Below are 14,895 nucleotides of genomic sequence, written 5' to 3' on the forward strand. Positions count from 1 at the left end.
TATATACACTAGAATGTTCTGGCAAAGTGTTGCTATGTTCAATGTTCATTCGTGTTACCCCAAACAAATAAATAAATAAATAAATACACATTAAGGATTATCCCTTGCAGTCCGAGAGCAATCGCCCCTGATATATATATATATATATATATATATATATACACTAGAATGTTCTGGCAAAGTGTTGCTATGTTCAATGTTCATTCGTGTTACCCCAAACAAATAAATAAATAAATAAATACACATTAAGGATTTAAGTTCTGTATTGATAGCAAACGTTTTGCTGTTGACCACAAAAAAAAAATCAAGGTCCAGTTTTTGAATAATAAAGGGATAGAAATTTAACAAATGTTTTAATCTGATTTTTCGATGAATTTAAAAAATGAATTGATTTTTGAAGAACCCTTTGTCGTTGTAGCTCTAAAATGGAAACCTAAACATAGATGCACTATGCTTGCCCGATATTCTGGTAGTGACGCTCAAAAATTGAAGTATCATAGATCTAATTTTTTTGTTTTTGTTCAGACACATGTATTTCTATTTTGTGTGGAGTGAATTTTCTTATATCGTTACCTCGTGAAACAATTTTGACCATTAACACTTTAGGCTTCATTGGACCTGTCATGGATGAGGAAATGCAACCTCAGAAACCCTCTCAGATGACGTGTTTATGAGCTCGGGTTGGGTCAGGCACTACGGAAAGCTCCTTTGTACATTTTATTGTACAACTAATATTGACATATGGTCCAAACCAGCTAAATTGGACCCACTCTTTATCCTGTGAAAGGGATCTGAGTGGATAACAGGGTCCAATGCGGTATTTTTGTTTCGATTACCTCAGCAACCATTTATTAATCCCACCATGTTGCACTGCATAACCAGATTTAATGAGAAACTTTGTGTCTGCCGATATTGGTCAATGTTAACTGTGCATTTCTGTTGATAACCTCATAACTGGCTGACAGTTGTTAATTTGCCATTGAAATAGATCAACTGCCTTCATTTTTGGCGTCTATAAATTGTTTATTTGCCCTCCTGCAAAGTACTAACAACACATTCTTCTCTTACCCCCCCCTCCCATTTTTGTTGCTCATCCTCCTCCTTATCATCATCATCATCAGTGACTAAAAGACGCAAGGCCCATCTGAAGAGGCTTGACCGTCGATGGACTCTTGGGGGTATTGTGAACCGCCAACAGAGCAGAGGTGAATCTTCCGACACAGCTGACCAACCGCATCCAAATGGCATCGACAATCATTCACACCAGAACACAATTTAGAGTCTTGACTGAGAATTACATGCATGCACGGTGAGAACATGCAAACATCATACAACCAGAACTCGAGGCAGACATGCTAATTTACTAGTAGAGAAGATGCACGTTTAGTGAGGTTGAGCTTCAGGTTTGCTTCCATCACTGGCAGGATGGTGGCAAGGCAAGGCAGCTTTATTGATCTCGCACTTTTCATACACAAGGCAACTCAATGTGCTTCACACAACCAAAGGCGCAACAACTAGAAGAATTTACAAATAAAACAGCTCGAGATTTACTAAAAGCCCGTAGAGTGAAATTAATTCAAAAATGCTTAAAAGTCCTTCATCAAAGTCATGGGGAAAGAAAAGCATAGTTTTGAATCACGATTTAAAAGCATTTACACTTGGCGCTGGCTTCTCTTCTGTTGGCAGTTTATTCTGTTTGCATGCAACAGAACAGCAAAATGATGTGATTTGAGATTATTTTTCTGATGAATTTCCTCAATACATTGCGTAGTTTATGAAGAAAATATATACCCTCTTCTAACACAATAATCCAACAAATGGGGTAAAAAAATTAAATGAACAAACAAAAAAAAAAAGTCAATGATAATAAATAATCTCTGGATTAGTTTATCCTGAAGTGTGGGCAAGTCATGTTCTTTCACACCAAACTATATCTCGATTTGGGTATTGTTGGGCCTTCACTAAAACAGTGGCATTAATTTGGGATCATAGAAGACTCAAACATGTTTTGCTAGCATAAAAAAAACGATCCAGGAAGAGTTCACCGTACTCCAGATTGAGAAAATTGTGATTCCTCTTATTCACATCAATACCATCTTGCTGTCTTGGGAGTTTTGTTGTTCGAGAGCCCTACATACATGGCAATGGCGAGTGATGAAAAAAGCGGAAGGGGCGTGGCCTGGACGGGGGCGTGGTTACTTACAAAAGTGGCACTAAACATGCTGAAGATGAAGTGTATTAAATTTACACACCGTTTGAAAATTGAACAGAAAAAAATCCCAAGATCGCCACTATTCTTTCAAGTGAAAATTTGTGCAATTTTGCCTATGCATTCCTGGTGAGCACCAATATGTAACTCCAAATTTGCTGCTCAAAATCAAAACTAAAAAAGTAAACACATTCCCTGCCATATTTAAGATTTGTTCATGACTTGTATTCATAAAGTGTTGTGTAAATGTGATAAAAAGCTGTTGATTCTTACCTCATACAGTGATAGTGAATATTTATTATGCATACAATTTATTATGCATAACCGTGCATTATTAATCAAGACAAAACGTGAATTATCAATATGAATATAAAACGCAAATAAAAACAAATAAATGTTATCATGCTGTTGCTACAAATGCATACCAAATAAAATTGAAAATATCATCCTCGTATATTTGAATAAAAAAATATATACCTCGGAGTGTACCTGTCTATCGGCGAGGGGCGTCAGTGGAGCAGATTTCGTTGCTTGGTTCAGCCAAAGTAAGTACCCCAGCGCGTAACGTCTTTAGTTGTATCCGCTGACGAAGTTTGTTTGAAAAATGCCGATCCCAAAGAATAATTGCTCCGTCGAATGGCGATTTTGTCGGCATGTTTTTTCACTTTTGTTGCATGATCTGTCAGTGCCACGCATCCACGGGAGCCATAGTTAATTAAGTCACTACAATACACACAATAAGCTTTGCCTGCTACGTCTGGTTTCTTCAAAAATTGTCCAAGAGCTTCTGTAACTTCGTCGAACTTGGAACCAATTTTAACCTTTACAGTGACTTTTCTGTCAAGCCAGTCCAATCGGAATTTATTCTTGACATTTGAGTCAGTTTTTAGGATTGAAGACTCCTGATCTTTCGTCAAAATTTTCATAATTCCGCTCAAAACGATCCCAGAACAATGAATTTGCGAGACGAACAGGCCGCCATGAATCAGGTAAAACAATATGTTACATGCAATTTGATTGGTCCAATCGCTTGTAGTTAACCAATCGCTGGGCCGTTTATAATCGAGCTAAGACTTCCGCAACAAATAATGCCTTCAGTGATCTGATTAGTTGAAGCTTTCATACACGTCCAATCGCAGGGCTGTTTACAAACGGAAAACGGAGAGACTGTTCGGGAGAGCTCGTGAAAACTCGACGATAAGGTACCTGACCGCCCCTAAAATTTTCTCAACGGATTTAGACGATTCACAAAAATGATCAATTTAAGAAATAAAACGGCGGATTTCCGCGGATCCGCGGAAAGTTGCCATGTATGGCCCTATGTCTGGTGATGGTGATGAGTTCAGACCATTAACCTCTGAAACACATTGTCCGCTCCCTGTGGGATTGAGGTCACATATGGTCAATTCGTCTTCCTGATGTGAGATACAAGTCGCATGGGTTCAAGAGTGAATTTGTGCTATGATGCCTGGAAAGGAATGGCTGCATTGCGGCTGTCGTGGAAAACATACCACTCAAGATTTACAAATGGGCTACAAGCAATTTGTTCGTGGAAGAAAACAGTTGTGGTCTCCAAGAACCACCAATGCTTGTTTTTTCATACAAGACAAATTTCATTTCATTGTACAACTAGGACAAGAAATAGAAACATTGACAATAAAACAAGGGGCCACCCCACATGAAACTGCTCCCAATTGCCTTGTGCAACACAGCCAGGACAGGACAGGCTTTGACCTTTCGTGGCATCTTGATTTGCGACTGATGTCCAAGTGACCTTGTTGTATATTCAAGGTTTCGAGGTGCAATGAGAGCCAGCTTGTCTGTATTTGGCAGGCAGCTTTGTATTATCACAGCGAGCTATTACTGACAGCAGGTCCCTAATCAGATTTACAGAATCCCTCTGAGCATTCACTCAGCTCTCTCTGTTGCTCTGTATCGATGACCGCATGTGTGGTGTTTAGTCCTTATCTTAGTCAAGTTGCAGATGACTTTCATATTCATGGTGATTGGCCTAAAGAATAGTCTTTAAAAACAATACTACTAGTGATAATAAATGCTCCATCGCGCTCTGCGGCAATATTTCATGGTTTGTTGACTGGCACATACTGTAATGCGGTTCCACAGTTTCATTAAAACTAGTTTTTAAGGAATCATTGTAACCAACACAATTCAAAACAATGCCTCTCAACCTCACCATTAGAGAAGGAAATTATCAACTTTCATCCCCTAAAATTAAATACAGATTCCCACACAAACAAAAAAGCACAATTAAAATAAGCACGCTTACATATTGACTTTGTTGGTGCAGCAGCTTTGTCATTTATTATTATACGTCCATCTGCAGTTACTGCCTCCACCTGCATTATTCTCATCTACTTGCTTCAGTTTGAGAACCGGCTTTATGGGCAGAGTTGAATCTTCTCCACATTATTGAACTGGACTGCATGGAAGTATCGTGTAGATGAGGAATAGCAACCTCTTTTACTTTACATCCCTTATTCAAGAAAAAACGTCCTTCAGACATGACTCCTCTATCCAAATCTCTTTCCATCAGCCATCTCAGAAAAACGAATGGTCCCACCTGTCAAGTAAATATAAAAAAGGCTGCTGTAACTCACCAGGTTCTTCATTTTTACATCACTCCTCGGATTACTGTTATTTACCACTTAAGTCATTGCATTGCAAATTTAAAAGGATGTTTCTCTGCTGCCTATCATTATAATTGATTTTATCCACGGTAAACATCCAATGTCCTGTTTACCAATCTGCCCACCCTTTTTGGAAGTCCCAATCTATCCCACTTTGGCCTCTTCCTCTGCTGCTTGCTTTCACCATCAAGTACTATAAGCAGAAAATCAACACTCTATTAATCTTTAATAAATTAAAAACACAGTAAAAAGAAAAAAAAACAAGTGTAGAATTGCGGCCCAACACATATTGGTTGTCTGATGGCGGACGTTTCTTTTCTTAACATCTAATAAATATTAACTTTGATGAATGCTGCATTGGGGTCCAGCTAGCTCTCGATTACCAGACACAGCCATGATTACTGGGAAAGGGACTATTTGTTATCTTGAAGGACAAAAGTGAGGGGATTGCCACTTGTTACATAACTGTGTGGTGATGTAGAAATGAAACATAGTCAACATCCGTGCCTCTTTTGATCTGACCCAGGGGTGTCAAACTCATTTTTGCCGTGGAACACATTGGTTTTCCGGGTTCCCTGAGTGGGTCTTTATGACTGTGAATTTTGTGAAACCGAATAAATGTTTAATCACCTCCACATATTACATATACAGTGCACCACAAATAGGTGGATAACTAATTTTGAAATCAGAAGTCAAGAATAATGTTTAGCTCAGCCATGGTTTATGTTAATGTAAAAAGTACGTCATGAGATAATGCTTGCAATATCTCTATGTAATGATGGATTACATATGACAATTTGAAATTTTGGTTCAGACTTTGGCAAGCATCATGGAAAAGTTGACATGCTTGATTTGTTCTTGCGGGCCACAAAAAATGATATAGCAGGCCAGATCTGGCCCCCGAGCCTTGAGTTTGACACCTGTGATCTAACCAGATATACTATTAAATACAAAATTTAATTTCACTTTTTTTTCACTCTTCTTCCTCAACACTTACTTCCCTACAGAGGAGAAATATGTAACAATACAGCCATATACCAGTCAAGGGAAGGATGAAGTCAGCTTTGAGAAAGGGGTTACCGTGGAAGTTATTCAAAAGAATCTAGAAGGCTGGTGGTACATCAGGTGAGTGACACCTTGCAATTTAAGTAAAATGTTAACACATATGCATTTCCATTAAGAATTTGTGTGCTTATGTTCAGTACAGTCGAACCTCGTTACAACGTACCTCGAGGGACATAACGAATCTGTATGTTATAACGGTAGTTCGTTGTAACAATTTCCAATAAAATGGCCGCCAGCCACGATGTCTAATACAAAATGAACATTTATAGATGTACAAACATGAACATGTAATACAGTCTAAACATGTCAATTACAAGTATGTGTATAGAGTATGAAGAAAACATTCAGTCAGCAAATGAAAAGTACCTTCTTCAGTTCCGGATGTAAGTTTAAGTTGGCCTTGAAAGCTGCCATTTTGTTGCCAATACGGACGATTGTCTAAATAATTGACTTCGCCAATTTGTAGTCTCGGCTGAGCTTCGTCTGGGAGACTCCTTTTCAAAAGTGAGAGACAATTTCAGCCTTCATAGACAGCGAAATTTGCTTAATGTCAGACTTGTTGATTTTATTATTATTATTTTGCTTTAAGTAGTATCGGTGGCTTCACGTACACTCGATACTTTGAAGTAAGGCGGGTATCGACCCTTGCACATCCCAACCAAAAATGTTTGTAACTGTCAGTCGAGATTTGGCACCATCTTGTGGCATCTACAGTTGTTTCCGTAAGTCTTTTAGCGAATAGATGAATTTATGAGCAATGACTCGTGAACAGGAGAGCGCTGTCCTTTTCTTACAATGACAATAAAAATTCTAATCATTCTCAGTGGATGACACAACACGAGATGGCTGTGGTGACATTTTCATGTTTGCATGTCTTGTCAGTGCCCAGTTAGAGCTAAGATCGGTCCTAAAAATTCGAGCCTGACCCGACCGGGCCCGAGGGTATTTAAGCCCGACCCGGCCCGAGCCCGATCACTTAACTTGATTTGCAGGCCCGAGCCCGAAGCAAACCCGACATTTCATATTTTATTTGTGAGGACTTGGGAGGAGGACGGGTGATTTCTGATAACAAAGCCTGTCTTTTGTAACGAAATCTAAGTTAAACAAGACTGTATAAACAGTTACATCTTTTATATTTCTGTTTCTGAAGAGGTTAGTTACATAACCGACAATTTTTCATCATTGACGGATTTTTTTTAAGAGTGGACGGGGAAAATTTAAGGCCGCCCGTGATTTTGACGGGTTGAAAATTGAGCCGTAAACCACAGCAGCAGTACGTCCGTAAGAATCTAGTGCGGCACTTTGAGAGAGAAGCAGAGAGACAAAGATGAACAATGACGGGTGGATACTTGACAGAGACTGGAAGGAGTTCTTTGAATTGTCATTGCAAGAGTTTAGTACAGTACATGTTGTGATGAGGCGACTTCTGTTTCTTTTTTGCGAACCACGGTCTCTGTTGTCCAAAACTATTCACGGCCTCGAAACGAAAAAAAAAAGTCAGTGAGAGAGAAGCCCGACCCAACCCGAACCCGAAGCAATGATTGACATTTTAGGCCCGATCTTACCTCTATGCCCAGTCGGTTGCGTGTTTCCAGTTCATTGATCTTACTGAGCAGTGATTCTCAGAACAAAATCATTTCTAATAAAACAATTTGTGCTTATTGACAGTATCATGCTAAGGATGCTTTTCGATATATGATGCATGCTTTATGCTGTATAGTATGCACAGAAACATGATAAATGAAGGGGGCTTTTTTGTGTAATTATTGCTACGTGGCCCTTTTTCCCACACTAAAGTTCTCCCTTTGCCCTCAGATATTTGGGGAAAGAAGGATGGGCCCCTGCTTCCTACTTGAAAAAGTTAAAAGAAGACTTCTCCCCTCGTAAGAAGACGCTGTCGGGTCCTGTGGAAATCATTGGCAACATCATGGAGATCAGCAGTCTTTTACAAAAGAAATCAGTCAGCGAAAAGGACATCCAGACAGACGGCGATGGTAGCACCACACCAGAGCGTCACATCTCCAAGAGCGAGATCAGCTTGCCTATGCCCTTTAGCTCTGAGATCAATGCTGAGACAGGCAGGAGGTTGAGCGCAGGCCGTGATACTAACAGTCCTTGCCTGGGAATAGCAGCAGCGAGCTCTGCCCGGAATGAAGCCAAAGTGAGAGGTGAACCAAGTTCCCCGGCCGTTGCCAGAGTAGCACCACACAGAGTTGAAATCGGTGAGTTTGTGGGATGGCATTTTCACCAATAAACCCTTGAATGTGTGGCAATTCATGGAGTGTAGATTGTATTTGTGAATATGAGCATTTATCTTAAATGAAGCCATTTTCCTTCTGTATAGGCTTTGACTCCATTGGTAAGCTACATTGGTTCTCTGCAGAATGAAAACCTAACCTATGAGAATATAACATGGCTTTGCTGTTTGGATTTCCATTGTGCTCACCTACTAAAAAAAAACAACAAAAAACATTGCTGTTAATTGTTTGCATCTCGAGTGAATGTTTTTTTTGAACTTGTCATCATTTTTATAGTTATGACTGTTTTTTTTTTTCTTTTTTGTTTAGGGTCTCCTAATCTGAGACAAAAACCTCCTCCAAGAAGAGAGATCAATTTGGTAAGACATTTCACAAGCTCACTTTTCTGCAAGGTAGCGTTGTAATTGCATGTACTGTACTAGCTAGCATGTCTGCCCCACAGTCTGTGTTCCAATTTTGGTTTGGTCCTTGTGGTGTGGAGTTTTTATATTTACCCCAGGTCCCCAGGTTTACAGTTTGTGCTGTAGGGTTTCTTTAACTCATTCAATCCCCATGATTTATACGTCTTGGAAACGTACTTCTTTTTTTTTTGTTCTTTTTTGCGCCATAGTGTGCAGAAGGGTCTGAGGCAGCTTCTGACTAAGGATTTGAGGTGTCTGCATTATAAATCATTTAAAATCTGCCCAGCAGGTGGCAGTGTGTGTTAAGGGATCAGCTAGGATCACGATACAGGACAAGTACAAGTAGAGGTGGAGGGATGCATGGGAGGAGTTGTGGAGTAGGTAGTTAGTAGGGAGTGCATTCGAACCAGTAGCGATGGAGAGATCAAAACAATTAACCCGTGAGGATTGCTTTTGGGGAAGAAAATCTTCCACCATGACTAGGCAGAGGAGTTTCGCAAAGCAGCAGGATACTTTCGTCTGCTCAAAAATAAGAAGCAGCCATCGAAAGAGGCTCCCGTGTGCATGAACATCTGCCTCAAAAGCCCTTTTGTGGTGTTGTTTTGTAGAAGGAAAGTCTTATGTAGATGTTTGAGATGTCACCAAAGTAAAAAAATAGTGGTGCCACACTTGAAATTTATGCTTGAAATGCATGCTTTTACAAAAAGGTCTTTTTCTGCATTTTTTTTCCCCTCAAAAACTGGAAATCAGATAACATTTAGCTATTTTCTAATGCTGATTGCTAAAGAACGGAAAACAATCAATCTTGTTTTTCCAGCTGAAAGAAGAAAGTCTCATCTTTCTTTTCATAGGATGAATGTTTATATTGCAATAGAACACAATAAGCTGGGGGCCAAATCAGTCAAAATCCAGTCAAACGGCTGGGTGGGTTTGAGGCCTTTGCTCCAGTGAAAATGGCTGCGATTGAATGAGTTAAGTACCACCATATAGAAATACAAACGTTTTATTTTAATTGAAGGGCAGTACTCACAGGTGTGTACCCACAGGTGTGAATCTGAATGTGAACAATCGCTTGTCTATATATGCTAAGATATATGTATACACACACACACACACACACACACACACACACACATATATATATATATACACCTGTATACATACACACACACACACACACACACACACACACACACACACACACACACACACACTCATACACACACATAACAGAGTGCTGTAAAGCATCAGAACAGTGTTCCATGGGCTCTCAACTGTACAATAGCTACAACAATTGCATCAAGTCTTTCTTAATCTAAATATTTAAATGTTTTGGAATTTATCTTCTTTTTTGTCAATTGATTCCCTCTGAATGCATGATCAAACAAGATATACTGTATCATGTTGTTATCTCTGCCTTCTTTGCTTTTAAGGGTTTGCAGTTGCCTAAGCCACCAGAGCCACCTGCTGTGGAAGCAGAATATTACACCATTGCAGATTTCCAGTCCTCCATTTCCGATGGCATCAGCTTCCATGGAGGACAAAAGGCTGATGTGAGAAGCCATGAACACATCACTTATCACGGAAATGTTCAGCCAGTGCTCACTGATTACGGATGATCACTCGACGTCACACTGATGGACAGAGTAGTTGAATCAATAGCAATGCCACTTGTGTGTGTGTGTGTGTGTGTGTGTGTGTGTGTGTGTGTGTGTGTGTGTGTGTGTGTGTGTGTGTGTGTGTGTGTGTGTTTTCTTTTGGAGTGAGGGGGTGGGGGTGGTGTTGCAGCAGATAAAAATTGATATCCCGGGACTTGTCTTAAGAGATGATTTCTTCAATTCAGCCAGGGTGTCTAAAAACTGATAAATGTGAACACATTTAACTAATTTAAACAAACACAACTATTTTAAGCGGGAAACTGCCTCTTATTCTTACATGCATACAGCATAATACAGAAGTATTTCAAATATGCAAAACATAGCAAAATGTAGCGTCGGTCAAGTGCTCATGCTGGCACCTCGCTCTTCGGGCATGACCAATCAACAAAAGAAGCTTGACGCAAGTTGAGTTGAGCGGTTTCATTACATGACCATAGAAAAGGCCTGCAAATCTTTTGCAAACAATGCTTTACCGACACAGCAGAAGGGCATATTTTACCGTGCAGCGCGTACGTACCATGTCATCCGTAATAGACAGAAGAGAGAAAGAATCAAAGTCCTCAGTTTTAATTTCTTTGTTGTGTAGGTAATAGAGAAGAACCCCGGAGGTTGGTGGTATGTGCAGATTGGAGAGATGGAGGGATGGGCACCATGCTCCTACATCGACAAACGCAAGAAGCCCAACCTCAGCCGTCGAACCAGCACCCTGACCAGGCCCAAAGTCCCACCCCCGGCCCCGCCTGTGAAAAAGCATGATTCTGAGGAGACTCCTCCTCCTAACACGTCCACTCCTAAAGTAACAGATTCTGTCAAAAGATCTGTGTATGAGGAACCTGAATATGATGTTCCAGCAGTTGGCTGTGAAGGTGAATCGGATACAGATTCTTTCAAAGGTGAACGTTCCTTGGATGTTAAAATTAGTAATGTAGTCAGCAACAAGTATCGCAGTTCCCCTCCCTCAAGTAAAACTTCCCCTCTTGTGTGCAAAAAATCACCAGTTTTCGCCCATCGAAGGGCCTCCTTCCGATCTGTCGAAGAAGTTGCTAAAGAGGAACGAATCTATGAAAATGATCGCTTTCAATCTAGTGGTGGTACAGAAGAAAAAACGGCAGAAGCGGCCAGCGAGCCTGACTTTCCAAGGACGTACCATTCCTCTACAGTTCCACGCAAACCCTCTGGATCTTCACCGTTGCCTGGTCACCCCACAAAAACAATGACCCCAGAGATGAATAGAAGAAGCCAGACTCTTGGTAGACAAACAGACATTCACTTCCGGTCCCAGGAGAACAGTCCCCATTCCTCGTCAGACGGATTGAATCGAGGTTCCAAGAAATGCACGAGCATTAGCCGGGATGTGGAGCAGAGAATAGGTCAGAGCCCGTCTACCAGACCGAAGCCTTCTGTCAGACCTAAACCACTCCTTATGAAATCAGAGCCTCAGAGTCCTGAGAGGATGGATATCAGTTCCTTAAGACGCCAATTGAAGCCCACAAGTCAGTTACGACACGGACACAAGACTTCTCGAGGAGAAGACTCGGATACTGCCTCTGTAATATCATCAGGGGAATCTGTGTGTTCACGCAGTACCTCAGATCTTTCAACCGTTTACTCCAAAGGTAGCTATGGAGACTCTGACGTAGAGGGATCCTGCCTGTACCGCTCCCTGGATGCATACAAGAAAGTCCAAGAATCAGAGATCAGCTTTCCAGCTGGGGTGGAAGTGGAGGTTCAGGAGAAGCAAGAGAGTGGCTGGTGGTATGTGCGCTGGGGTTCTGAGGAGGGTTGGGCACCCTCATACTTTTTGGAACCTGTCAAGCGAGTGGGTGATGCTGCGAGGCGAGAATCAGATGGACACGGCAGTAAGTCCGATAGCCTTGAGAAAAACGAAAAGCACGTCATGGATCTAAATAACGTCAATCTTCAGGGTCTGACCCAGCAGCATCAAGGCTTGAGAAGGAACACGCCACCAATTCCTTCAAAGCCTCCCGGTGGCTTCACCAAGCCATCCGGGATAGTCAATGGAAGTGTGCGGATGAGGAATGGGGTACGCCAAGTGGCAGTGAGGCCCCAGTCTGTATTTGTAACGTCAACGCAGCCGGCAAAGGATACACATTACATGACGGGTTCTCTGAGACGGAATGACTCTCTTGGCAGGAGTGATCGCTATAGCTCAGGTTCTGCCACACTTGGTGTCCACCGAAATGCCTCCTTCAGCACAGTGCGCCCCCACGTGGTTGTTGAAAGTCAGACGCGACCTGCCGAGCGCCCGAACCTCGGCTCCTCGGTGAGCGGATTCAGTTCAAGCAATGTCCCGGATCCCCTTGGCAGATTTAGCCAGCGCAACGGTATCCCCGTGTCCACAGTCCGTCCCAAACCCGTAGAGAAGAGCCAGCTGATCAAAAATAACCTCGGCAGGGATGTGTACGTGTCCATCGCCGATTACCGCGGTGACGAAGAGACGATGGGCTTCACCGAGGGCACCTGTCTGGAGGTCTTGGAGAGAAACCCCAACGGTTGGTGGTACTGCCAGGTGCAGGACAGCCTGCTTCCCCGTAAAGGCTGGGTCCCGTCCAACTACCTTGAGCGCAAGAAATAATGGCCACCCATATTCACTTCACTAACACCTTTTTGATGTCCCCGAGGAAGTGGGTGATGTCACCCCTCAAGAATGTTACCCACCGTCTCCTACAAGCAATACGTCCTTGACAATGGCCACTTAAAGAGAAAAGACTGTGTGATCTGAGATGGAAGGACACATTAAGTGCTGGCTTACTAAAATATATACAAAGAGGATTGTGAAGTATTTATTCGCAAGCAACGGATTGGTCATATTTACCAGGACCACCTTAAATAGATGGTACGAAAAGGGGTTTTCTATATTTCCATCACAGGCTGTGATGGTTAAGTGCCTTTTGTATTTCACCTGAATGGAAATATTAAATGGTGGATGGCAAACTGTAACACCAACCAAATATTTGAAATGTGCCATACTTCTTTGAACACCACCACTTAGTGGCTCCGACATCAAGTTGAAACGGCCATTTTGGATCTGGGGGCTCGTATGGAAGACGGACACGTTTGATTGGCTGAGAATTATGTCACTTCAAATTCTATTAATCAAGCAAAGAGGAATCTCTTATTTGTTGGTGTTATTTTGTGTTTGTCTTGAATATCTCTTGGGTTGATGTCTTCTTTAGATAATTATTTCTGCTCTCTTGTGACATCTTTGAACCGCCAAATGCTTTATGTTACAAAAGTAAAAGCTCTTTTAATGTTCTACCATTTGAAGCGACACTTACAAAACACACAACAGTCGAATTAGTGGCAAAGTATCGTGTTGTCAATAATCAGTTGCATTTTTATGCCAAATGTAGCGCCAGGTAAAACAAACATCCAATATATAAAAGTTCAAATGAGTAAATGAGTTATAAATCGTTTCCAAAGTGATTAATAGTTTCTTTCACTGCACTGTAGTTGTCATCTTTCACAAGATTGTACTGCCGTTGTGCGAATGGATTACTTAAGGACCGGAAAGGCCGGGAAATAATTAATTTCCAGGAACATACCGTATATATGCCCTTGCACTGCATTTAGCCCAAATATGTGTGCACACATTTTCTGTATTTATGGTACGACTAATCCAAAGCGTTCCACAAAGTACGTAGAATAAAGTTACTGAACTGAAAAACACGAAAACCAGGAACAACTAGATAATGACAGTACAATGTGAAGTAGTCGGCGATGGAGGCAAGAATTGACATCACTGACGACCCTAAACACTGTGCCTCGACACATCTAGTTGACATTACTTGCCTCAAAGTGCTTTAATGCAGACTCTTTCATTTTCAGTGAGTGTGTGACGTCCCCTCCACCCCCGCCCCATATTGAACAGATATGTAGAGCTTAAAGTGAATTCATCTTTTTCCCCAAAATTGAGTCTGAGAAGTCAGAATGCCTTCCTTAATTTCTTTTTTGTAATGTAATCATAAATCCATGTATTAATCGAGAAATTACAATTTGCTTGATTCTTGCTTTCTGAAAAATAATGCTTTATAATCATATTTGAAAATTAAAATATCATTATGATTTAACAGTTTCTACATATTGGTGTATTAACTATTGCAGAAACAAAAAACAAAACTTTGCCAAAACTATTGCCGGTAATTGAGAGCCACTGTGCCGCGTGTCTTAATATCATAACATATTTGTTGAACACTGTCGTGTCTGAGCATATGGTATAAATGTTTTTTTTTGTTTTTATTACGGTAATAGCCCCCCCCGCACCCCCAACAACAACAACAAAAACACAGGAAAAAGATTTTCGTACGATACATTTTAAGAGTTTTTACAGCTCAAATGGCTGATGTTCAAGACTGCTGAAATACATTTTCTAATGAACAGGGCTAACTTTATTATTATTTGTTTTCTGCTGGACAGTATTACTTCAAAAAAGGTACCTACCTTATCTGCTAGATTGCAGTAATCTACTTTGGCAAAGCTATTTATATTTTAATTTAAATGTGACTGCACAATTACAGTCATGAGGAGTGAAGTGCTTCTGTTTTATTGATTGGTGCACTTTAAAACATGTTTTGCTGGGCATTAATTTGAAGATGCAGTGAACACTCAGCATAGTAGTTAGGATTATTAATCATT

The 14,895-nt window shown here is 41.0% G+C and overlaps 1 protein-coding gene across 6 annotated transcripts in view; it reads left to right on the forward strand.

The window, feature by feature from the left end:
• Positions 1-14,895, forward strand: part of sh3pxd2aa (SH3 and PX domains 2Aa) — a 100,402-nt gene extending 85,507 nt beyond the window's left edge. For 4 of the 6 annotated variants that reach the window (XM_019879771.1, XM_019879773.1, XM_019879775.1 and 1 more), the window contains 7 exons: positions 1,122-1,205; positions 5,865-5,982; positions 7,738-8,144; positions 8,267-8,281; positions 8,490-8,539; positions 10,015-10,134; positions 10,826-14,895. In XM_019879771.1, the coding sequence (XP_019735330.1) occupies positions 1,122-1,205; positions 5,865-5,982; positions 7,738-8,144; positions 8,267-8,281; positions 8,490-8,539; positions 10,015-10,134; positions 10,826-12,835 (2,804 nt within the window). In that variant the 3' untranslated portion in view covers positions 12,836-14,895. The remainder of the gene's footprint in view (positions 1-1,121; positions 1,206-5,864; positions 5,983-7,737; positions 8,145-8,266; positions 8,282-8,489; positions 8,540-10,014; positions 10,135-10,825) is intronic. The other 2 variants (XM_019879772.1, XM_019879774.1) reach the window with 1 other exon arrangement.

The sequence above is a fragment of the Hippocampus comes genome, unplaced genomic scaffold, assembly GCF_001891065.2.
Source record: "Hippocampus comes isolate QL1 unplaced genomic scaffold, H_comes_QL1_v1.1 scaffold158, whole genome shotgun sequence".
Taxonomy (NCBI): Eukaryota; Metazoa; Chordata; class Actinopteri; order Syngnathiformes; family Syngnathidae; genus Hippocampus; species Hippocampus comes.